General features: G+C 37.5%; 1 protein-coding gene across 2 annotated transcripts in view; it reads left to right on the top strand.

Moving 5' to 3' along the window:
* Positions 1-26,479, top strand: part of sog (chordin short gastrulation) — a 227,717-nt gene extending 201,238 nt beyond the window's left edge. The window contains exons 6-8 of one of the 2 annotated variants that reach the window (XM_033484410.2): positions 4,768-4,919; positions 10,108-10,422; positions 19,713-26,479. In XM_033484410.2, coding sequence (XP_033340301.2) covers positions 4,768-4,919; positions 10,108-10,422; positions 19,713-19,907 — 662 coding nt within the window. In that variant the 3' untranslated portion in view covers positions 19,908-26,479. Of the gene's footprint in view, positions 1-4,767; positions 4,920-10,107; positions 10,423-19,374; positions 19,594-19,712 lie in introns of those variants that run through there. The other variant, XM_076519570.1, reaches the window with a different exon arrangement.
* The last annotated feature ends 368 nt before the right edge of the window (positions 26,480-26,847 follow it).

Genomic DNA, 26,847 nt, shown 5'->3' with positions numbered 1-26,847 from the left:
TTATTCGAATAAAATATTCGAACAAAGATCCCAAAAATTATTTCAATAACGATGCAACTTTTGTTTCGCGTAATCTTGCAAGAATATATTCAATTATTATTCAATGAAAGATCGGAGACAGGAATCGGTCAAATAAAAATAAGAAGCGAAGTGACGAACGATATTTATTAAACAGAGACGCGTCGTTCTGTGCTTCAACGGGTTTCGAGAAGTTGTACCATCGGAACTTTAGCACAAGATTGTATATGCCCGGAGTGTCGCGAAGTCCTCGTTCATTAACTGGTTTAACCGAGATTGTTACATCCTGAGGAATCTCTCAGCGATCGGATTAATTTCATCGCGATTCGCGACGCGTTGCCGGCGAGAGGGATCCTTGTAACTCAGGATAACGAGTGTGACAATTAATTATCCTTCCCTTTCGACGATCTCGTTCGATAAAACCCCCGGGACCTAACCGCCAAGCCTAACCGTACCGAGAGAATTAAGGGGGACGGGCCGCGTGTCCGTCTGCGGTTGATATTAAATCCGATTACCCGTGACACGCCGGTTGAAAGTAATCGCGCGGAATTAGCTACGCCTATCTGCAGCCGGTTTAAATTAAACGCGACTCCTTATCGAGAATTACGCTGTTCGTGTCCACCTGTCGTAAAAACCGTCTGGGAACAGGGGAAACGTCATAAAATCGCGGCGCCTATGCGCGCCAGAATACGGTATTGAATTCTGAGCGGCGCGGCGCCCCGGCGAACGGCTATTTCTCACGTTCGAACGCTAAAATTTCACTTTGGATCGTTTCGTCGACCTTTTTCTCGTACATTATTTTACCCGGGACGGCGATCGACGGATTAGCAAGATTCCACTGCTTTGTACGTGCGAGGCATTTTTTGTTTCGCAATTAAATTACGTTGCATGTCAATTTCGCAATTCGATTATATTGCGTATCAATTTCGCAATTCAATTCTATTGTAATTCAATTACATTGCGATTCGATTATATTGTAATTCAATTACATTGCGATTCTATTATAATGTAATTCAATTACATTGCAATTCGATTATATTGTAATTCAATTATATTGCGATTCAAGTATATCGTAATTCAATTACATTGCAATTCAATTTTATTGTAATTAAATTATATTGCAATTCAATTATATCGTAATGCAATTACATTGCAATTCAATTATATTGTAATTCAATTACATTGCAATTTAATTATATTGTAATTCAATTACATTGTAATTCAATTACATTTTAATTCGATTATATTGTAATTCAATTATATTGCAATTCGATTATATTGTAATTCAATTACATTGCAATTCAATTACAGTGCAATTCAATTATATTACAATTCAATTATATTGTAATTCAATTACACAGTGCAATTCAATTATATTGCAATACAATTACATTGCAATTCAATATCGCAATTTAATTACATTGTATTTCAATTACATAGCGAGTCACAAACCTTTCGGTTAATTCAATAATGCAAATAATACAATGTAATTGAAATATAATTCTTTAAATTTAGAATTTCGGAGAAATGAGACACATTTTTATGTTTCTCTCTCGTATAAGTGCTTATTTGTTGTCTCTACTGCGTATTTTTTTCTCTTGTCACCTATTAATTTATCATTTTTCAATTCTTAATTTAAATTCAGTTACATAGTTATTCTTAACTTAATTTCAATTGCATAGTAATTTTTAATTTAAATTCAACTGCATAGTAATTCTTAATTTAAATTCAATGGCATAGTAATTCTTAATTTAAATTCAATTGCATAGTAATTCGTAATTTAAATAAAAGTGAATAGTAATTCTTAATTTAAATTCAATTGCATAGTAATTCGTAATTTAAATAAAAGTGAATAGTAATTCTTAATTTAAATTCAATTGCATAGTAATTCTTAATTTAAATTCAATTACGCAGTAATTCGTAATTTCAATTCAATTCGCAGTAATTCATATTTTCAATTCGATTACACAGTATTACGTAATTCCAATTCAATTACATAGTAATTCGTAATTTTAATTCAATTACACGGTAATTCGTAATTTTAATTCAATTACATAATAATTCGTATTTTCAATTCAACTACACAGTAATTCGTAATCTTAATACAATTTCATCGCAATTCGTAGTTAATGTAATTCAATTCCTCGGTATCTTGTAATTGTACTCCAATTGCAATTACAAATTACATTGTAATTTAAATTACACGAAAATCCGAATTACGATGTGACCGAATTATAATGTAATCGAATCCCTTTCTAATTATAATAATCCTCAGTTCTCTCGCTTATTATGTCATTAATTTCTCGAATACTTTTATTCAAAACATTTTCTTAATCATTTCCACATTCTTTTTATTTGAAAGAACCTTGAATCGAATAAAAATACCGTACTTATAACATTAATATCAATGGTACTTAATTTTAGTACAATTATATTATTTATTTAATTATTTATTTATTATTATTTATTTTATTATTATTATTTTTTAATTTTTTTTTATATATATTTATTTACTTTAATTTTGTTACACCGAATGGCGCGAAATTTAAAAGTAACCCTAAAAAATGCACGCGCTTTATATTCGAAAGTCTATGAAAGCTTGCAGAAATTCGAAGCAACCATTTCACCCTAAAATCCACTATCAGTATGCATCAATTTCCGATCGGTCTTTCGCGAAGATTCACCGACGCGATTCGCGAACGTTTCATTGGCTCCGCGAAATATAGTTTGTTTGTCCCTGTCACGTGACTCACCGGGCCCGACGAGGAATCGCGTTCGCTGGTCTCTTTAGACTAATCGAAGCGACCATTTTACCCCAAAATCCAGTAATAGTATGGATCAATTTCCGATCGGACTTTCGCAAAGATTCACCGACCCGTTTCACGAACGTTTCATTGGCTCCGCGAAATACAGTTTGTTTGGCCTTGTCACGTGACTCACCGGGCCCGGCGAGGAATCGCGTTCGCTGGTCTCTTTAGACTAATGGGCCAGACAAATCGGAGCGGCCATTTTACCTCAAAATCCAATAATAGTATGGATCAATTTCCGATCGGACTTTCGCGAAGATTCACGAACGTTTCGTCGGCTCCGCGAAATACAGTTTGTCCCTGTCACGTGACTCACCGGGCCCAACGAGGAATCGCGTTCGCTGGTCTCTTTAGACTAATCGAAGCGACCATTTTACCCCAAAATCCAGTAATAGTATGGATCAATTTCCGATCGGACTTTCGCGAAGATTCACGAACGTTTCGTCGGCTCCGCGAAATACAGTTTGTTTGTCCCCGTCGCGTGACTCACCGGGCCCAACGAGGAATCGCGTTCGCTGGTCTCTTTAGACTAATCGAAGCGACCATTTTACCCCAAAATCCAGTAATAGTATGGATCAATTTCCGATCGGACTTTCGCAAAGATTCACCGACCCGTTTCACGAACGTTTCGTCGGCTCCGCGAAATATAGTTTGTTTGTCCCCGTCGCGTGACTCACCGGGCCCGGCGAGGAATCGCGCGTTCGCTGGTCTCTTTAGACTAATCGGCCAGACAAATCAGGTAGCCGTTTCCCATGCGACGTGTTCAAATGATAGAGACGTATTACCCGGCGCGGCGCGGCGCGGCTCGCCGTGGAAAAACGTCCCGCTTCGAATCAAATTAAGAGAACCCGGCGCTGATCCGTCATTTTCTTTCGATCGTATCAGCCGTCGCGGCGCGTTCGCGTTCAGCTGTATCTAATTAAATCCGCTAGTCCTCTCGGTGTTCCGTTCGTCCGGTTCTATTTGTCGCGTTATTTATTCCCGTCGCGGCGCCTGTCCTTGCTACCGGAGGCAGACCGGTGCAACTCCGCAGAATTAATTTCAGATAAACGCGTGTCTCTTGCCACCGGTTTCCTGGAAGATTGTTCGCCGATAGCACGGGCCGCGCGCGGCTCGCACGAATCTGTGTCGCTACCCGCTTAACAACGCGCGCGCGCGCGCGCGCGGTGCATATGCGTATATACGTGTATTATGTACATACATATACAGGCTGTTTCACTGAAGGTGTTACAAAGCAATTGATCTCGGTTGTCGTTAACGATACGCGAGAATGCTAGAGGAACGAATTGTAACGTTCGATGGGACGCATGTTACAATGGCAATAGTTTCTTTTTTGAAGGTCGTATACTTTGAAATTTCAAGGTCACCGATATTTTTTTATATGGGATTATATATTTCTGTCGTTGTGCTATGATAGCTGAGATCGAGACGAATGCAATGAACTGCAATAACGTGTCCTTCGCGTGACCTTGAACAGGAATAAATTAAACTTAAAACGTTTGGAAAATGAACACGAGTGCTGGAGTATAACGGAGAGATCGACGATGGAAGATTTAGTGGAATAAATTGTTTCCAAAATTATTTCCATTGTGTTCTGCACGTTTTTTTAATTCGATTTCGGCGCGTCAATTCAAATCGCGACGAGCAGTGCGATGCTCGACCAACTCAAGGTCACGTGAATATAATTAGAGAAAATAATATATATACATATTATTTATACATATATATTATTATATTTATATTTATTATATTTATTATTATATAATAATGTATAATTATATTACAATTAATTATATTAATTATATTATATATTATATTACATTATAATAAATATATTATATTATAATATTATAATAAATATTAATTATTATAAATAATTACATTACATTATAATAATAATTTACAATAAAATTATCGATCGCGTTTAAATATTTGTGTCCAGGTCCAGGAATCAACATGAACGCGACAGGGAAGAACGTCAGCTCTATAACTAGAGGTTGCACCCTGGCCAGCCAGTTTCATCTGGCAGGAGCCTCGTGGCATCCCTATCTGCCGCCTGTAGGATTCGACACATGCGCAGTTTGCACTTGCGACGTAAGTTCACAAAGCAGTCTCTTTCATCTATATCTTCTAAAATGAAAATAAAATTCGAAAATAATATTGCATTTTCTTTTTCTAATGTTATATTTTCATTTTGTTATTTTATGCACATTTGGCAGTGTTAGCATGCGCTTACGTTTCGGGTTAATATTACACTCTCGTTGACTCAAGAGCACAGTCAAAGAAAAGCTTTTCCCATTTCTACCGTCGAGCTTTTCGTTTTTTGTTACGGGGATTCTCCGTTTCGACGGAGAAAAACGGAAGAAAGCTTTTTAAAAAAAATGTTTTTAGAAAAACGTTTGAGTGTCTGCTATAACGCGATTTTCCACAACGCGGTACAATAATGACTCTCTAATTGACGCTCAGATAACAGTAATGTCTCCCTAACTGACGCTCAGATTGTCCATTTTTGTGCGTCAGTAAGGGAGACATTACTGTATCCACAAAAGTGGACAAGTTAGGAAGAGAAGATACGATTATTCGATCGTTGCGGTTCATTGTTATAGTTACGAATTGACGACAACTATAAAAAAGACGAGCTGCGTGCCTCGAATAATCGTATCTCCTCTTCCCAAAATACACATTAGATTTAGTGAATTTAGTGGACAATCTGAGCGTCAGTAAGGGAGACATTACTGTACAGCGATTTCTCCCTAATTCGCGCTCAGATCGCGCACAAAAATGGACAACTTGGGAAGGGGAGATATCGTTATTCGAGCCTTGCGGTTTATTTTCATAGTTATAAATTGTCCATAATTATAAAAACGAGCCGCGAGGCTCGAATAATCGTATCTCTTCTTCCCAAATTATCCATTTTAGTGGACAATCTGAGCGTCAGTAAGGGAGACATTACTGTACAGCGATTTCTCCCTAATTCGCGCTCAGATCGCGCACAAAAATGGACAATTTGGGAAGAGGTGATTCGATTATTCGAGCCTTGCGGTTTATTTTTATAGTTATAAATTGTCCATAATTATAAAAACGAGCCGCGAGGCTCGAATAATCGTATCTCTTCTTCCCAAATTATCCATTTTAGTGGACAATCTGAGCGTCAGTAAGGGAGACATTACTGTACAGCGATTTCTCCCTAATTCGCGCTCAGATCGCGCACAAAAATGGACAATTTGGGAAGAGGAGATTCGATTATTCGAGCCTTGCGGTTTATTTTTATAGTTATAAATTGTCCATAATTATAAAAACGAGCGCAAGGCTCAAATAATCGTATCTCCTCTTCCCAAATTATCCATTTTTTAGTGGACAATCTGAGCGTCAGTAAGGGAGACATTACTGTACAGCGATTTCTCCCTAATTCGCGCTCAGATCGCCCACAAAAATGGACAATTTGGGAAGAGGAGATACGATTATTCGAGCCTTGCGGTTTATTTTTATAGTTATAAATTGTCCATAATTATAAAAACGAGCCGCAAGACTCGAGTAATCGTATCTCCTCTTCCCAAATTGTCCATTTTAGTGGAGAATCTGAGCGTCAGTAAGGGAGACATTACTGTATTTTCAAGGAACGTGTCTACCGCGTTGCAGAAGGTTAATCTATGTAATAGTAATCGGAACTGTAAAACACACGGTAGAGCTGCAGCAACTATTTCACGAAAGATCCCGTGCTCCGTCTACGTCTACTAAATTTATTCTACCAAAAAGGAAGGTTTCGGTTCGAGCGGAACTCTCTATCTGGAATCCAATCTCAGCTTTCGCCTGGGCCCCGGCTATAATAATTCTCGAAGCCGATGTGTTCCGAGCTCCCGGCGACGAGTTTCGAAATCTAGGAATTTGAATAATTTCAGCATAGTTTGAAATCTTCGGCCGAGATAGCGGATTCCGCGGCTCGGGCTCGCCGCGACCGGCCGATTCCGCGCGCGCGTCACGTTTCACCCGATTCTTTGTTTACCTCGTTACCATAACGTCCGCCGCGACCAGCCGAAGCCCGAGCGGTTTCGTAATGATTCTCGACGCGATCCTCTCGCGACACACATTCGTTAGAATGACCGACCCGGCGTTGCGTTACGGCAAACCGGCGAATCTGCTCGCGATTGCTCGCCAAAATGATTTCATTCGTTTCTGTGGAAACGGGAACACTCGGGAATTAAAGAATTGAATTTTTTTTTTCAATTAACAATTCATTCTTCGATGAACAATTTACGTTACAGTTAAAATTAGTTTTTCAATTAACAATTCATTTTTTAATTAATATTCATTCTTTAATGAGCAATTCATTTTTCAATTAAAATTCAATTCTTCAATGAACAATTCATTCTTCAATTAATAATTCATCCTACAATTGAAATTCATTTTTCAATTAACAATTAATTCTTCAATGAACAATTTATCTGTCAATTAAAATTCATTCTTCAATGTGTGTGTGAACAATTCATCTTTCAATTAAAATTCATTCTTCAATTAACAATTCATCCTTCAATGAACAATTCATCTTTCAATTAAAATTCATTCTTCAATGAAGAATTCATTTTTCAATTAGAATTCAATCTTCAACTAAAATTTATTCTCCAATCAGTAATTCATATTTCAATTAAAATTCATTCTTCAATGAAGAATTAATTCTTCAATTAAAATTCATTCTTCAATGAACAATTCACGTTACAATTAAAATTCATTCTTCAATTAACAATTAAATTTTCAATTAAAATTCATCCTTCAGTGATCAATTAATTCTTCAATTAAAATTGATTCTTCAACTAACAATTCAATCTTCAATGAACAATTCACGTTACAATTAAAATTCATTCTTCAATTAACAATTAAATTATCAACTAACAATTCAATCTTCAATGAACAATTCGCGTTTCAATTAAAATTCATATTTCTCAATTAACAATCGATTTTCGAATGTACGATTAATTTTCCGCCGAACAAAACGATATCCTGTTTAATTTAGCCCGATTCTAAATGGTTATCGAGCACCGTGCGCAGCCGCGTCGCGTCGGGCTGAAAAATTTTCTGGCGAGCGTGCCCGTTGCGCCAGAAGAATGCGGTTGCACTCTGCCGAGTCATGAAGGAGCACAGCGCGCGACCGATCGGTGATCAGTGACAGGCCTTTCTAAACAGATATTAGTAAATTGTTTGGAGTCATGGTTGAAACGCGTTGCAACCGGTCATGTTCGTTACTCGAGATAACGCGATCGGTTTTGATCCATTGCTTGTCACTGAAATTACGCTTGGCCAACGCCGTGCGCATGAACGCGTGCGCGCGCGCGCTCGCGCGCACTATTAAAAAACCCGCTCGAACGCGCCGACGAATAATCGCGACTGGACGCGGGCCGATCGCTCCGCTGAGTTTCGCCGCATTGTGTCGATTTTTCCACGGATCTTTCCGACGCACGCTTTCCGCGCTGTCGAATGGAATCTTGTTCTCTAATCGTTTTCAATCGTTTCCGGCTGTGCGTCGATATGATTTTTGCGTTAACAATTATTTATTTCGCCGCTTGACATTCGTATCTGTCAACTGTTCTTCCTTCCAATCTCTTTTTAGATTCCTAAACCCCAGGCGTGCTTATGGAAGGATCGAAAAATGTCCACAAAATTTTTAAAATATATTTTTATTCCAACAATGTTCTTTTACAAATTGCTTTTATTTTATTTCCGCAGACACCTAAATATATTATTAAACGTCATTGTATAAATAAATATACACCAAATGGAAAAAAATACTTATAACGATGTCAAATAATATTGACAATATTTTTATATAGTTACAAATGATCCTCCCTTAAACAAACCTAATGTTCGTCGACGTTCCAAACGAGTTATTTATTATACAATACGCGTGATGCAATATAATTGTACGATATATTTGTATAATATATGGTATACAATATTATATACATTAATTTATACAATATACAGTATAATATACGATATAATATATTGTAGAATGTATTATACAATAAAATATACAATATAATATATTGTAGAATATATTATACAATACAATATACAATATAATATACTATAGAATGTACTATAGAATTCAATATACAATATAATATATTGTAGAATATATTATACAATACAATATACAATATAATATATTGTAGGATGTATTATACAATACAATATACAATATAATATATTATAGAATATATTATACAATACAATATACAATATAATATATTGTAGAATATGTTTGCAATACAATATACGATATAATATAGTGTAGAATATATTATACAATACAATATACGATATAATATATTCTAGAATGTATTATATAATACAATATAAAATATAGAATATATTATACAGTACTATATACAATATAATATATTGTAGAATAATTATACAATACAAAATACAATTTATTATCTATTGTAATATATTGTACAATATATTATATCATATTGTATATTGTACAAATTATTGTACAAAATCACATTTTCCTCGGATCTTTCCGGCGGACGCTTTCCGCGTTGTCGAATGGAATCTTGTTCTCTAATCGTTTTCAATAGTTTTCCGGTCGTGCGTCGAAATGATTTTTGCGTTAATGATTATTTATTTCGCTGCTCGACATTTATATATCTGTCAACTGTTCTTCCTTTCAATCTCCTTTTAGATTCGAAAACCCTAATCGAAAAATCTCCACAGAATTTTAAACATATATTTTTGTTCCAACACAATATTTTCTGTTACAAATTGCTTTTATTTCATTTCTGCAGACACCTAAATATATTATTAAACGTCATTGTACAAATAAATATACACGAAACGGAAAAAAATACCTATAACGATGTCAAATAATATTTACAATATTTTTACGTGGTTACAAATGATCCTCCCTTAAGCAAACCTAACACCTTAAGCGTTCTAGAGTTAATAAATGACATATTGCAAACCTGCGAAATAGTACAAAAATATTGAACATACGAAACAAGAATAGATTACCAGACTGCGGATTTTAAAATAAAAATTGTCTGCGTCATTGGCAAGAAATAGAAACTAAATAGTAAGTTAATTCCTTCTGTAATCACTCTTTACTCGATTAAAAATAACACGCTGACCTTTCTAACCTCTTTTAATATCTCTTCTATTTCGCATAATAATAATAATAATAATAATAATACTAAATGCATAAAATCCGCATTCTAGTCGTAAGCGTTCTAATAATAATCATAAGCATCGTTAGAGCCGTCTAAAGATGCCATTAATCTTGCAGCCGATCACGCTGGAGGTGAAATGTCCACGGGTCCAGTGTCCGCCGTTGGACTGCGACGAGAAGCTCGCGTTCAGACCGAGCAAGAAGGCCTGCTGCAGACAGTGCCCGACGACGACGCCGAGCACCGTGAACACAGGTGACACGACGCGTCTCCTGCGGGACCAGGCCGCATCCTCGACGAGACGCAGCTCCGAGGAGGTCCTCGCTTCCGGTGGCTGCAGGTATCCTCTCGGCGGTCCTTACGAGAACGGGGTCGAGTGGCATCCACGGGTCCACTCGCACGGAGAAATGAAGTGCGTCAAGTGCAGGTGCAAGGTGAGAACTAGAGCTAGTACTTTTACCGAGGTTACACGAGACACGCGTGCTGTGCTGCCAGGCTACCGGCTGAACCGTGACGTCACCGACGCTCGGATCACTTCGGTCTGGTTCGGCTTCTCGAGTCCACTCTCGCGCCTCTGGCGGTAGAGGCTTCGCCTGCGGGCACACGGTTGCTCTGCCCAAGCGAAACGCAGTGCCACGACGCTGTCGCTGGTCGGCGCTAGCGGTTCGCGTCGCGTGGTCCGAACGTCGATGACGTCACGGTTTAGCCGGCAGTCTGGCAGCACCGTGTCCATGAGACGCCTGGATAGAACTGAAACAGCGAAATATATCACGAGTAGACTGCGGATGTTGTGCATTTTTTTTATCGGAATGTCCAGGTCGGAAACAAAACTGTAAAGACGTTAGAAGAATTTGAGAATATTTTTATACTATCTACAAGATTTTGTATTTCGTCAAATGAATGCTGTGAATATAGCTGTTTAAAATTGTAACAAATGACATGATATATTCAGAGAATTTGTAGGAAGCTGCCGACTCTTTTACGACATTGCTATCACATTTTATAAGAAGGTATTTTTTCTATTTCATGCGATGAATATTATAAATATAACTATGTTCCCTAGTAACGGTTACAATTTTTATTTTGCATATAAATTCGCAGTCCACTCGTACGTAAATCGCAGTTCCAGTGAGAACCACTGCGGCTCCAGCAACTTTTCTCTCTCACCTTTACCCCCCTTCTTTTTTTTCCCTCGCCTTTTTTGTTTGCTACCCGACTCGATTACACCAGAAGTTTGGAATTCCCGATGGCCACCGCCGGAAAAGTAGCAATTTTCTCGTTCGAGCGAACAAATTGAAGTGACCGCGGATAAGATCGTATGCAGAAAGGTTGTTGTAATCGAAGCTGCAACGGTGTTGGGAAACTGAACCACTGCTGCTGGCAGGGTTCAGCATACATCCGGCAACGGGAGCCTCTGAGTTTTCGTACTTTTGTTACGGATCATTCTACAAGTAGAGCGATCTTTTTGTCATATTAAATTTGTCGCGTTCGCATAATTTTATCAAATATTTTTCCTAGATTTATTAGATATTTTTCCTAGGAACTAGTTTTGTTTGTTCATTTGTTTATCTTTTTTATTTATCTCTCGCACAGATTCCATCCAAACGCATCGTGCACTGTGTTCTATTTGCAAATCAAAGATTTTCTACATATTTTTGGTAATGCATAGAGCTCGTAATTATTTAATTATATATTCAATTATTATATTTAATTATATATTCAATTATTATATTTAATTACATATTCAATTATTATATTTAACTATATATTCAATTATTATATTTAATTATTCAATTATTATATTCGAGGCATTGTCGTTCAATAAAACAATTTTAACAATATTTCGAGAACAACGAAGTACAATTAAGTTTGAAAATTAAACGAAACCGTCAACATTTTCAAACTCTGTGGCAAAATTTCGCGGCCATTTTCTCACCTAGTGCCATCTAGTTTAGGAGAGCAAGACCAGAAAACATAAAACTCGAAAAATAAAATCCCATCTTGAACCTCTCGATCGATGGCATAAGCACGTAACCGGTCAACCAACTGAATACATACAGGGTGTCCCAAAAATGTCTCGCAAACCGGAAATGAGAAGTCCCTGAGATCGTTTGAAGTAACTTTTTCCTTGGCGAAAATGCAACCCGTGGCTTCGTTTACGAATTATTAACGAAACAACACTGACCAATGAGAGGCGAGTCTAGCGCCTAGCGCTCGGCGGACGAGCCAATGAGCGCACGAAGCCCAGTTCCGCTCATTGGCTCGGCCGCCTTGCGGCCAGCATATCTCACACCTCTCATTGGTCACTCTTTTTCGTTGATAACTCGTAAACAAAGCCGTGGATTGCATTTTCGCCAAGAACAAACTTATCTTCAAATTACCTCGGGACATTTTTGGGACACCCTGTATACATACGAACATACGAATAAATCGAAGTCGATCTATGGGGTTCTTAATTAGTTGGAACAACTAATATCTGCGCCGTTAATGGAATACAAACGCGAAATTCGCGAGGGAACAGGTTCGCGATCGTAGATAAAAGTGCTTTATGATAACTGGTACAACTTTGTAAACAGGTGATTTAAAGTGTCAAGGTAATAAATAACAGTCGGGAGGGGCATTAACCGTATATTGTGCACGGCGGGGCAAATGTATACGATTTCCAGTGTTACAAGCGGCAAGTGTCGGCAATAAAGGCAGCGACTTGTAATTTTACACGTAATAGAAGCGGAAACAGAACAAGTTGCAGAGACGTACGACTTGGCACCTTCCATATGTGTCATCGTCTGATCAACTACTTCCGGCTGCGATTCTTGTTCAGCGGCAAATCATTCTTGCCGCAACTGGAAATCTAATTGGGTTACTTGATACACACACCGGCCGTACAGAAAACTTTACGATTACAAATGATAAAGTTGCACGATAATCTTCGTCGAATGTTGTTTAACCTCTTTGGCAGCTAATTGCGCGAATTTGTCGTCGTTACGTGGCACACGATCTACTTTGTCGTTGAAAATTCTCAGATTAATCTGCTGGCGAATAAATAGCGTTTTGCCGCGGTCGACACCGTGATGACCGGTGACGCACCGGTGGCGTCAATTTCTGCTTCGGTTAATTGAGACGCTCTAAAATTACTATATTCGTTACTAATTGTATTAACTGCTTTTTTTGTTGTTGTTATATAAGTTATTTAGAGCTGTTACGTAAATGACTAAAAACTGTTGTGCTATGTTATTGCTATTATATAAATTAGTAGAAAGTACTGCGCTATGTTATTGCTATTATATAAATTAGTAAACGATACTGAACTGTATCATTACTATTATATAAACTACCAAAAATTGATGCGCTGTATTATTGCTGTTATGTAAATTACTAAAAAGCATTATACTATATTATTGCTATTATATAAATTACTAAATAACACTGCACTATACTATTGCTATTATATAAATGACTAAAAACTGCTATACTATATTATTACCATTATATAAATTACTAAAAACTGCTACACTATATTACTACCATTATATAAATTACTAAAAACTGCTTCGCTATATTATTACTAATATATATATAGATTACTAAAAACTACCGTGTCATTACTATTACATAAATTGCTAAAAATTATAAAAAGAAAATCCTAACATTTCGTTGTCAACAACATTGAGAAAATACTGTTTCAAATCAAGTCGAATGGAACAATATCGATCGAGTCGAATTCTGTTAAATTCGTTTCCATTCTGTTCCGATTAATTGTTGCTCCAAAATTTCGATCTGCGCTGGAACGACGGCCAATTGAGACGCTCTAAAATTGCTATATTTGTTACTAATTGTATTAACTGCTTTTTTTGTTGTTATATAAATTATTGAGAGCTACTGTACTATGTTATTGCTGTTACGTAAATGACTAAAAATTGTTGTGCTATGTTATTGCTATTATATAAATCAGTGGAAAGTACTGCGCTATGTTATTGCTATTATATAAATTAGTAAACGATACTGAACTGTATCATTACTATTATATAAATTACCAAAAATTGATGCGCTGTATTATTGCTGTTATGTAAATTACTAAAAAGCATTATACTATATTATTGCTATTATATAAATTACTAAAAAATCATTATACTATATTATTGCTATTATATAAATTACTAAATAACACTGCACTATACTATTGCTATTATATAAATGACTAAAAACTGCTATACTATATTATTACTATTATATAAATTACTAAAAACTGCTACACTATATTACTACCATTATATAAATTACTAAAAACTGCTTCACTATATTATTACTAATACATATATAGATTACAAAAAACTACCGTATCATTACTATTACATTACTAAAAATAGAAAAAATACTAATAGTAGAGAAAATACTGTTTCAAATCAAGTCGAATGTGGATAATCGAGTCGAATTCTGTTAAATTCGTTTCCATTCTGTTCCGATTAATTAATTGCTCCAAAATTTCGATCTGCGCTGGAACGATAACGTCGACAAAAAAAAAAGAAAATAGAAATCGCAATGACGTGGCGGCCACCACCGGCCCAAGAATAAAAAAGGAAAAGCGTAGTTTAACGAGCGACTTAAGGGGACTAGAAGAAAGGCCGAGCGTTAATAATGGATTACCTCTGGCATTGCATAGACATAAAGTGGCCTTCATTGGACACGTACCGTCGGGGAACTAGTAGCGCGAGATCGTCACGGTACTTTACCCGGCGTGTGCGACAATTTCCGGTTTACACGATCGCTCTTAACCCCTCATCAGCCGCATTCCACTCGTGCCCGAAGCAACGCGACGACACGAACCAAGAGGACGCATCTTCTACTACCTACTCGAGCTTGTATACGGCACGCAGGCGAACCGAAATTTACGATCGTCGAGAAAAAAAAATAACAAAAAAGAAAGGAAAAAATAAAAAGAACGAACGTCCCTTGCGTCGAATATTCCCTGCTGACTCCGGGCATCGATGATCCTTCTTTCTTAATTGAACATTCCCGATTCGAGTACATTCGCTTTTCCTGTTTCTGGATATTTCATTGATCTTTTGAGCAATTTTTTTTTTCATTTAAATTACACCTATCTTCTCATAAATTTCTTCGAGTTAAAACAATTTGACAGCTTCGTTGAATTAACGTCCACGATATTTTAGTTATTTAACGAACATTTTAGTCGCGCGGACTTCGAACTTGTTGAATAATAAATATAATATGAAATAATAATATAATTAAATAATAATAATATATAAATATGATAATAATAATACGAATTTGTTTTCTGACATAGGGATTCTTTTCTCTTAAATCTGCTTCGTTGGAAATCTGAAGACATTCTTGCATTTCATCGTTGATAAATGTAGTTAATAATCAAATCTCGTCATTTATTTCGATCAAACGTTGTTAACGATTTTCAATGGTGTGAAAATATTGCAGTTTTGTCATTTCACTTCGAACATTGTCTGGTCTTTTTATTCTACTTCGAACATCAGCCAGTGTTATGATTTTCCTTTGAGCATCGACTGGTTTTATCATTTTATTTCTTTTTTATAATTTTATTTTATTCTGAGCTAGTTTTGCGATTTTACTTTGAACATCAACTGGATCTGCAATTTTATATTATATTTATCTTATTTTTATTTTGTTATATTAAAGATTGCAACGAACGTAACAAACTTGACGTTTTAAGTCTTTCAATTTATTCAAAGCTCCCTTCGAAATGGACAGTTGCCATAATTTCCAGTATTCTGAACTAGTTCTGCGATTTCACTTTGAACATCAGCTGTATCTACAATTTTATATTATATTTCTATTATATATTTAGCTTATTTTTATTTTATTATATTAAAGATTGCAACGAACGTAACGAACTCGACGTTTTAGATCTTTCAATTTATTCAAAGCTCCCTTCTAAACAGACAGTTGCCATAATTTCCAGTATTCTGAGCTAGTTATATTTCTATTTTATATTTATCTTATTTTTATTTTGTTATATTAAAGATTGCAACGAACGTAACGAACTCGACGTTTTACGTCTTTCAATTTATTCAAAGCTCCCTTCGAAACGGACAGTTGCCATAATTTCCAGTGACGCGTGATACGAGATCAAGGGACGACAAGGGACAAGTGATAACGAGCCACCGTCGAACGTATTTCTGTCCTTTTAAACAATGTTGGGCAAACCGGTTCGCGCAAATGTCGCACGGGAGTGTCGTTGCTTGGATACGACGGTGGATACGGTTTTCTTGTGAATGGACGTATACAGGAAATTTCAGGGGCACCATCGATTCTCTTTTTTCCCTTCTTTTCGAGCCTGGTTCCCGTGTCCTTTTCCCGGCCCCGGGCACGACGACACTTGTCGAGAGTGTCGAGACGTGTTCTACATGCCTGGGAGCAGAGGTCGTTCAAGGTCACCGGGCACGTCAAGTCAACGAAGCCGTTGACTTCGCTCGCGAAAACGTTCGCGGTGGAACTATGCGTTCAGTCAAAATCACCGACTCGCGATTTCTTCTCACGTACGCCGGACATTTCTCGACATTCGTTGAAAACAATGAATTTCAGGAAATGTTCGTCGACGTTCTAAACGAGTTATTTGTTATATGATACGTGATGCAATATAATTGTACAATATATTGTATAATATATGGTATACAATATGTCATACATTAATTTATACGATTTACAATGCAATATATTATACTATACGTAATACAAGATATTGTACAATATATTAAAATTTATAATACAACGTAATATACTATTCAATACATAATACAATACATAATACAATATATCATGTATTGTATAATATATAGTATACAATATGATATACATTAATTTATGCAATATACAGTATAATATATTGTAGAATGTATTGTACAATATAATATACAATATAATATATTGTAGAATGTATTATACAATACAATATATAATATAATATACTGTAGAATATATTATACAATACAATATATAATATAATATATTGTAGAATATGTTATACAATACAATATACAATATAATATATTGTAAAATATGTTATACAATACAATATACAATATAATATATTGTAGAATGTTTTATACAATACGATATACAATATAATATATTGTAGAATATGTTATACAATACAATATACAATATAATATATTGTAGAATATATTATACAATACAATATACAATATAATATATCGTAGGATGTATTATACAATACAATATACACTATAATATACTATAGAATATATTATACAATATAATATACTATAGAATATATTATACAATACAATATACAATATAATATACTATAGAATATATTATACAATACAATATACAATACAATATACAATATAATATATTGTAGAATATGTTATGCGATACAATATACGATATAATATAGTGTAGGATGTATTATAAAATACAATATACAATATAATATATTGTAGAATATGTTATGCGATACAATATACGATATAATATAGTGTAGAATATATTATACAATATAATATACAATATAATATATTGTAGAATGTATTATACAATACAATATACGATATAATATAGTGTAGAATATATTATACAATACAATATACAATATAATATATTGTAAAATGTATTATATAATACAATATAAAATATAGAATATATTATGCAGTATACAATATACAATATAATATATTATAGAATAATTATACAATACAAAACACAATTTATTATCTATTGTAATATATTGTACAATATATTATATCATATTGTACATTGTACAAATTATTGTACAAAATCACGTGCACCTGAAACACGACACTTTTTCTCGGCGCAATGCTGGTGGCGCTCGACGGAATCGGTTGGCCGCGTTCCATTTTCTTCGTAATGGGTGGACCCTTTTAATGGTCGGTCCAGGCGAACGAGTCCGGTTAAAGGTTTTCTCCTTAAAGGTCTCCTTGTGTCGAACCGGCGCGGCGCGGCGCGGCACGGCGGCGTCGCAACGAGGCTGTAACACCCGACCGATTCTAACGAGTTCAACGAGCAATGTCGAGCCGCGCGGCCCGTTCCTTTTCTTTTTCTTTTTTTTTTCTTTTCGTCGAGGCCTTCGCATAATAATGGGAAACCGCGAAACGAAAACGCCCGGGGACTTTCTTGCCCTCCAAGAGACAGACCACCGCGTCTCGCCTTCGCCGCGGAGCAAAAGAAACGATTCGCGTCGAGACCGCAACGACTTAGTTAGTGCTGTTAGGATTTTTTTTCTCCTTCGCCGGCAGTTACCTTCGTTGGTCGCGCTATCAACACTTCTCTATTAGCGGGACTACGAGATGGCGGCGGACGTACATTTCGAGCTTGGCACATCCGCACTGCCGCCAAACTGCTGGTCTTTGCGTTAGGTCGAGTCATAAATAACCTCCGCTTTTTTTCTGTCATTTATTAGTGTTGTTCTTTTATTTCATTTATCGTGAACCATTATCTATTGACTACGACGTGTAATATACTAAATATACTATATAAGTAAAATATATATATACAAATAAATGTATATTGTATATTGTATTGTATAATATATTCTACAATATATTATATTGTATAATATATTCTACAATATATTATATTGTACAATACATTCTACAATATATTATATTATATATTGTGTTGTATAAAATATTCTATAATATATTGTGTTGTATAAAATATTCTATAATATATTATATTGTATAATATATTCTACAGTATATTATATTGTATATTGTATTATATAACATATTCTACAATATATTATATTATATATTGTATTGTATAATATATTCTACAGTATATTATATTATATATTGTATTGTATAATACATTCTACAATATATTATATTGTATATTATATTGTACAATACATTCTACAATATATTATATTCTATATTGTATTGTACAATACATTCTACAATATATTATATTCTATATTATATTGTACAATACATTCTACAATATATTATATTATATATTCTATTGTATAATACATTCTACAAGATATTATATTGTATATATTGTAGTGTATAATACTACGTCGAGGGGTTAATTATATATATATATAATTAACCCCTCGACGTAAATGCTGGAGGGTTAATTATCTCCCTAAGGGGGGCAAATCTCTCTAAATTTATTTAATCGATCTACCACTTGAAACGACGCCTACCAAATTTTGCCATAACCGCATCAAATCCACGATCCAAAAATAACCTAAATTGTCTATCTCCGCGAAAAATAAAAATCTTCGATCGCAAATCGCCTTAACCCTCTCCCGAATAAATTCGCGAAATCCTCCTACAATCCAATGACAAATCATTATCCCCGATCATTGCGATGTTTTAATGGCAACGTTGCCGTCCGGATTGTTGCAGAACGGCGAGGCGAAGTGAAGCATTTATTTAGCAATTACTTTCCTTTTCAATAAATTCAATAATTTGAAAATAACACGCGAATCTTCCCAAACTTATTTAATTGTTCTACCACTTGAAACGACGCCTACCAAATTTTGCCATAACCGCATCAAATCCACGATCCAAAAATAACCTAAATTATCTATCTCCGCGAAAAATAAAAATCTTCGATCACCGGAGCCGTACAGTCAATCCTCTCCCGAACAAATTCGCGAAATCCTCCTACAATCGAATGACAAATCATTATCCGCAATTATTCCGATGTTTTAATGGCAACGTTGCCGTCCGGATTGTTGCAGAACGGCGAGGTGAAGTGCGACAGGAAACGGTGTCCGAGGGCGCTGTGCAACTCGATCGCGCACCAGATGAAACGCGGCGAGTACGTGGCGGACGCGGACGACTGTTGCACGGTGCAATGCCGTCGCGCGAGGCGTCATCACCGCAACAATCATCATCCGGCCCGGCACTCCGTGACGCCGCGAGAGCTCAGCTGAGTCCGGCCGGCCCAGCCAGGCAGCCACCTCCGAACTCTCCCGGTGCACGGAAACGCTCCTGGGACGTGTTTCGTAGTCGTCGGATCAGCGACCAGCTCGCCGTCGTAGTCGTCGTCGTCGTCGTCGTCGTAGTCATCGAGGGTTTTTGATCATCGGACTCCAGAGAACCGACTGACGGGGAGTTAGGCGGAACCGTCTCCGGGACGGATGTGTGTCACACGTTCGAATGACGCAAACATGTCGAATCTCGGCAATGAATGTACATCGAATCGGAATAATCGGAAAGCTGCGGGACGGTGCTTTAATGGCCGGAGAGCCTCCAGTTCGTTCACAGTTAAAAGCATTCCAAAACGTTCTTGAAATTGATTAGCGTGGTAAACTCGTAAATTTCGACGAATCGAGGCGCGCGGTAGCGACGGCTTTCAGCTTCCAGTTGCTCGAGCGGGCTTCCACGAGACGATCAAAGGGGACTGATCGGAGGATAATGATCGCAGGGACGGCGGTCCGATTGTTCTCACGATTGCTCGACGGCTTTCCGAGGCCTGCGAGTAACGGCGTCCACAATTCTGTTTCGTCCGAAGACGAGGCGTGGCGCAGAGGACATCGTTCTAACACGTGTAACTCGATGAAAGATGATGTAGGCAGAATTGAATCGAGCCATTTGTGCCTCAAAGAGGTGCATAAACCTAAGAGAGGTACGTCGATCGACGTTACGCGGCCGTTCAATTCGAGCAACGAAATGTCCACGACGATCCCTGAAAACCTGTGCCGCTCTTCCAGTCGAAACGCGAGTCAAAAACGAAGTTAGACGTCGCGCCGGTTAGATCGTCTTGGATCGACGCCGGTTGGAACCTCCTGCGTCGACGTTTCGAACTCGAACCGACAGCTCGTGGGAACGGAAAATCACCGTAAACGTCGCGGACACCGCGACGCTTTTGCGGCGCGGCGTTGGCGCTCGCGGACGACGCGCGCCATCTTTGCCGAAACAGTTCGATCGGCCCGCGAGGCTTCGCCGAATTTCCCGACGATCGCCGACGACCCGCGAAGTCCGCCGACGGCGCGGAATGCTCCACCGCCAAGGGAAGCGGCAGCCGCCGCCGCCGCCGACGACGACGAGCGATCCTAAGATCGTTCGGATAGCGGATGATGGTAATCGACGTAACAAAACTATTCGCCGCGGGATGCAGGAAGAGTATGCAGGATGTCGTAATGGCGATGATGATGATGATAATAATAATAATGATAATAGTTACGATGATAATAATAACGATAACAATAATAACACGAACTGGAGGTTAGGGGAGAGAGAGCGCGGCTCGTCGGACGCCATTCTTATTACCGTCAGTCGTTCTGGAGTCTGCGGCACCCACAAGCCAGCAGACATTCATTAATCAATTGGCTCTCATCAACGGATAAACGGACCGGAAGCCAACCACCGCTCTCTATTCTCGAGCGACCTGACACGGTACGATAACTGTTCGGGAAGCGAGAAAAATTTCACGGGGGGCAGAGGGGTAGGGGGGAGGAGGAGGAGGAACGAATGGTAATCCCGATGGGGGAGAGAGAGGGAGAGAGAGAGGCAGAGGGAGAAAGAGAGGCAGCGAGAGATGGCGAGAGGGTGAGAGAGAGGGAGAGGAACAGGAGCATAAATCGTACGCGGTAAATGCGAAGCCCTACCGTACCCACCAACCTCACCAAGTTACCCAGCAACCAAAGAAGACTGAAGAACCTCCGATGGTGGCATCAGTTATCATTGCGCTAACGTATATTATTAACTCCGAAAACTTCTTATTATTATTACGAGTAACTCTGTACTGTTTAACGTCATTAACATTAATTCGCGGCAGCGTCTCATCTTTTCATCGATCATTCGCTCATCGCCATCGACGTCATCGTTCCCATTGTCATCGTCGTTGTCTTATACACATATTATTATTATTAACATTATTCTAATTATTATTATTACTATTATCAATATTATTATTATTAATATTATTGTTACTATTATCAATATTATTATTAATATTATTAATATCATTATTATCATTATTATTATTATTATTATTATTATTATTACTATTACTATTATCATTATTATTATTAATGTTATTATTAATGTTTCTATCACTATTCTAAATAGCATAAATTTTACCGGCTACTATGGATACAGTTTAAACGGAACCGTCGCGATTGTCGAATCGTTGATCTTCGCCAGCGGCGCGACGACACTGTTCTTCCCATCGCGGCACCGTTGCATCTAGATAAAAGTAACATTTTTTGTAATTTATAGCCGTATTTATTGGTAGGTCGTGTAAGTTATTCGATAGCGACCCGTTTCGGGGACGTTCCCCGGCACGGCGAACGACCGCGGCTGTCGAAGTTAGGGACAAAGGAATTTGCATTGATAGAACGTTTGGTAGTCGCTGTCATTGTGCGCGTGTATAAAAGATCTGTGTATATGTATCTCTGCTGCGTGCGTGTGCGTGTGATACGTGGGACAGTTTTCTTTTCTTTTTTTTTAGTAGACTTGTAAGAGTCGTCGAGAACGAGATATAGGTAATAAGGTACCTTTTTTTAAGGCAACGAGGAAGGGAGTGGGGGGGGGGGGATATTTGTAAAAATTTTGTTGATCTTTCTGGGCATCGTTTCTCGCAGTTTCGAACAGTTTCGCCAGGCTTGACAGTTTCTGCTCGGTCAAATCGATGATAGAACGCGGACGAAGAGGGTCTTCGATGGTACAGTTATTCTTCCGTAACGTCGCGCGTCAGCTGCGCAGCGCGAAATAGAAGCCGACGCTTACAAAAAGCGGACGCTACGGAGGGAAATCTGTACTTTGAATTTTGGTTCTTCGCCGTATCGAGTTTGCGTGTATGCGTATTGCGTGTATGGGTAACGCCAGTTTTTTTTTCGTTAAACTGACGCGTGTAGTCTTGGGGCGAATACAGTATTGGTCGGTCAAAGTCGCTCGATTGTTACCGTGTTATTTATTACGTTAAAAAAGGATAACACACGAGACAGGATCACAGATGAAATTGTTCCAGTCGCGCGAGCCAGACCTTGCGACCACCAATGCGATCGGCCTCAATCGTTCCCGGCTTGCACCGAGATAAGTGTATCACGGCTGTCTGTGCATTTCTTTATTATCTAGTCTAAGGCTCTGAGGCGTCTTTTCGGGCAAGTTTGGAGGAATGACCGGTGATCCGATCGGTATTGAAAGGCGATACGGAAACGGGGGTAGCGGTTTACGCGTAGCCATGACAGCTGGCAAGCCTGGCAAGACTTTCGGATACATTTCGACACGGTTCTTCCAACGGAGCAAACAATTATTCTTAATCCAACAGATACATATCCTGAATGTTCGCATAAATTTGTATGCAAAAGCTTGTTATTGTGCAAGGCGTTTCTGAACTTAATTATACTATATATATATTGCTATAATTTATTATAGCAAGCTATAGCTATAGTTATATAGCTAGAGCTCGTTGTGCAAAGTGTTTCTGAACTTAATTATACTATATATATATTGCTATAATTTATTATAGCAAGCTATAGCTATGTAACTATATAAGCTATAACTATATAGCTATATAACTATAACTATAGCTTGCTGTGCAAGATGTTTCCGAACTTAATTATGCTATATATATATATTGCTATAATTTATTATAGCAAGCTCTAGCTATATAACTATAGCTATATTTATTATAGCATAGCTATATAACTTGTTACACTATATATTGCTATAATTATATAATAATGAACCGATACTTTCTCAGAAACTCTTTGCACGTACATTTCAGATAGAAATATTTGGCATTGTCATAAGGCGCTGCAAGAAAAGTTATTTATTGTATTTTCTATTGGTACATCGCGCGACAGTCGACCGCTGTGAGAATCGTTTTTACTATAAAAAGCGACCTCGAGAATACTGAAGGGGCACAGTTGGTGTTTACTTCGTGTCACGAACATATCTGAACCGGGATATGTTGATCTGCCGTTTAAACCATTAGTGCCTTAAAAGAAACAAAAAAAAAAAACAGGAACAACAACAAACGTGTGCATACACTTAGTCAACGCTGTTAGTGCTAGTTAACCGCGCGTAGAGATCTTAATGAGAGCTTGTTGTCGACATTTTGTACAGAGGCGCGATACAACAATTACGTAACCAGGATCACGAGTTATCGTTAATGGATTATCAATACTTGCGATTTTAATATTATTGTAATAGTATTTATATATATATACTTATAGCGGGCACGTCCTACTCGTTGCTCCGGTTTATCATTAACGTTAATCTTATTTTATTTTATAATATTAATTACAATGGAAATATTATATTCGCGGCCATTTAACAGTTAGCCAGTGGGACATGGAGTGAACAATATCTAGATTCTTTCAATCAATCGTTCTTGAACAAGTAACGAACGAAAGGATAAATACATTTCTAAGCAGATCAGCTGTGTCGAATGAAACAGTAGATAGTATAACAGTGAGATCTAGGTGCGTTGTATAGTACAATTAGCTCGCGGACAGAAGAAGAAGAAGAAGAGGTATCGCAATCTTTTAGCTACGGCGTACGACATTTTAACATTTTTATATATTTTTATATAAAACATTTCAAAAAAAAATACGTTGCCATGGTATATGTTACAAATAATGATGTAATGGCCTTTGATGGTTGGTGTGTACGGTAGCTGAAAGGTCGATCGGTGGTTGTCGTCGACTATTTTTGTATGAGAAATTTTTATAAGCCACCGCCCTGCTGGTTAAATGTTAAAAATAATCCACGTAAATATACGTATGTTATATCATTCTCAGTGGGGAACCGTTAATCTCGCCGTCGAGACAGAGATAACTTATATCGTCCTGAAATGCATTACGCTCGCGTTCTTGTTTCTTTTCTTATTTTTTACTAACTCGCTTAAACGTCGTTGCGTTGGTCGAAACGAGCGTCGCAAAACGGCGCAAGTATTGAGATATAACGATCGCCGTGTGTGTGACACGTTTGTCCGTGTATCGTCGGACAGGGGACCGGAAGTTGTTCAGAAATACGCGAAATACATAAATGGCGGCCACTTCCGCAACAACGTTACCGTACTGATCGATCATCACCTTGTGTTAATGGTACTTTGTCCGGGTAAAAAAAAAAAAGGAGAAACGTGTTCGAATCGTAGACGAGCAGAATTTCAATCGAACGAATGGGGAGGGGTGTGACGACGATCGTAAGAATCGCTATTTTTATCTTTCGTTCGACCCTCGAAACTCGTTACTTTCAACAGGACCGTTGTGCCCGTCTACGATCCGAACAAACACGTATACATATACATATACATGCAGGGTGTCCCAAAAATGTCTCGCAGTCCGAGAGTGGCGGGTTCCTCGGGTCATTTGAAGCAACTTTTTCCTTTACAAAAATGTTCTCCGAGGCACCGTTAACCAGTTATTAACGAAAAACGCTGACCAATAAGAATCGAGTACGGCTGGCGCGAGGCGGCCCAGCCAACCGGCGCGCGAAGCCCAGTTCCGATCATTGGCTCGGTCGCCTCGCGCCAGCTGAGCTCGCTTCTCATTGGTCAGCGTTTTTCGTTAATAACTCGTTAACGGTGCGTCGGAGAAAATTTTTGTAAAGGAAGAAGTTGCTTCAAATGATCTGAGGAATCATTTTCGGGACACCCTGTATATTGTCGTGAGAACAACCGTTCGACATCAATTGTAAATGTGTATAAATGAAACAATAATAGCGAAAAAAGAAACGATAGTGCCTTAAGAAATTCGAATTTAACGATCGAAGCGACGTCCCCCACGAAAAATGACGGATGTCGACGAGACAGTATTCAACTTGCCACGATTTATTTATCCTGCATTTGTACAGGGTGTTTCAAGGCAGCGTTTTTCTAATGGAACCGAGATAGATGTTTGTTACGCGTAGATTTGTAATGTGAACGGAGCTTCATACACTTACAAGGACCTCGTCGGAGGTCTTTGCTTTTATTTTACCGATTGTATTTTGCTATTCAATTTCGAGATACCCTGTACTTGCGAGTGTGAAGCATTGTTAAAGGAGACCAAAAATTGTGTTTTCCTCGATTAGTGGCAGCCTACGTTATACATATATTACATTATATATTTTACACGCCACGCGAGACACGTCGTGAATTTTTGTAGGTTCGAAGGGAACGGATTTTTATAGTGATCCAGACTTGTTCCGTGCTAAAAAACGATTCTCGATTGAATCATGGTGAATCGTTAATTCGCTGGTACCGGCGTTACTTCAATCGGCTTGTTGTAACTGCATTACACGTACAGTGGAATACGTATGTGTCTTGTTCAATAAATGTCGAGTCGAGGAAGCAAGAGGGAGAGAGAGAAAGAGTGAGAGAGAGAGAGAGAATGACAGAGAAAGAGAGAAAATGAAAGAATCGTGAGAATGAGAACAGAAGAGAGAAAGTAAGAAATTGTTGATATTGGTAATTAATGTAATAAAATCGTATAAATGAACGTAAACAGATAATTATATTAGAAATAATTGTATGCCGATTTCAGTATTTCCATTAATAAACAGATATACATGACTTGGCCTCTTTGTGTTTCATAAGTGTCCGCGGACATGCCATAGTCAGTTGAATAAAATCGGAAACGTCGTCTCACGGTTGACAAAAAAGCTAGAGATATTCTCTTATGATCGCTGAAAATTGATTAGAGCACAATCATTACGGTTGATAACATCAGTCGATACATTCTACTATATAAAAATTAAAATGCATGTCTTTATATAAAATTTCATATTTACAGAATCATTGAAAACCAAGACTAAAAACATAAACTTCTTTCCTCTCGTAAAAAAAAATTGTCTTACGCCGATTGTGAGAATAAGACTCGCGACAAGCATGTTGGAAGTTTTATTTCACTGTACGGTAATGCAGTTGCACGATGAACGCCT

Source organism: Megalopta genalis, chromosome 1, assembly GCF_051020955.1.
Source record: "Megalopta genalis isolate 19385.01 chromosome 1, iyMegGena1_principal, whole genome shotgun sequence".
Classification (NCBI taxonomy): domain Eukaryota; kingdom Metazoa; phylum Arthropoda; class Insecta; order Hymenoptera; family Halictidae; genus Megalopta; species Megalopta genalis.
This window is presented reverse-complemented; position numbering and strand designations above follow the sequence as displayed.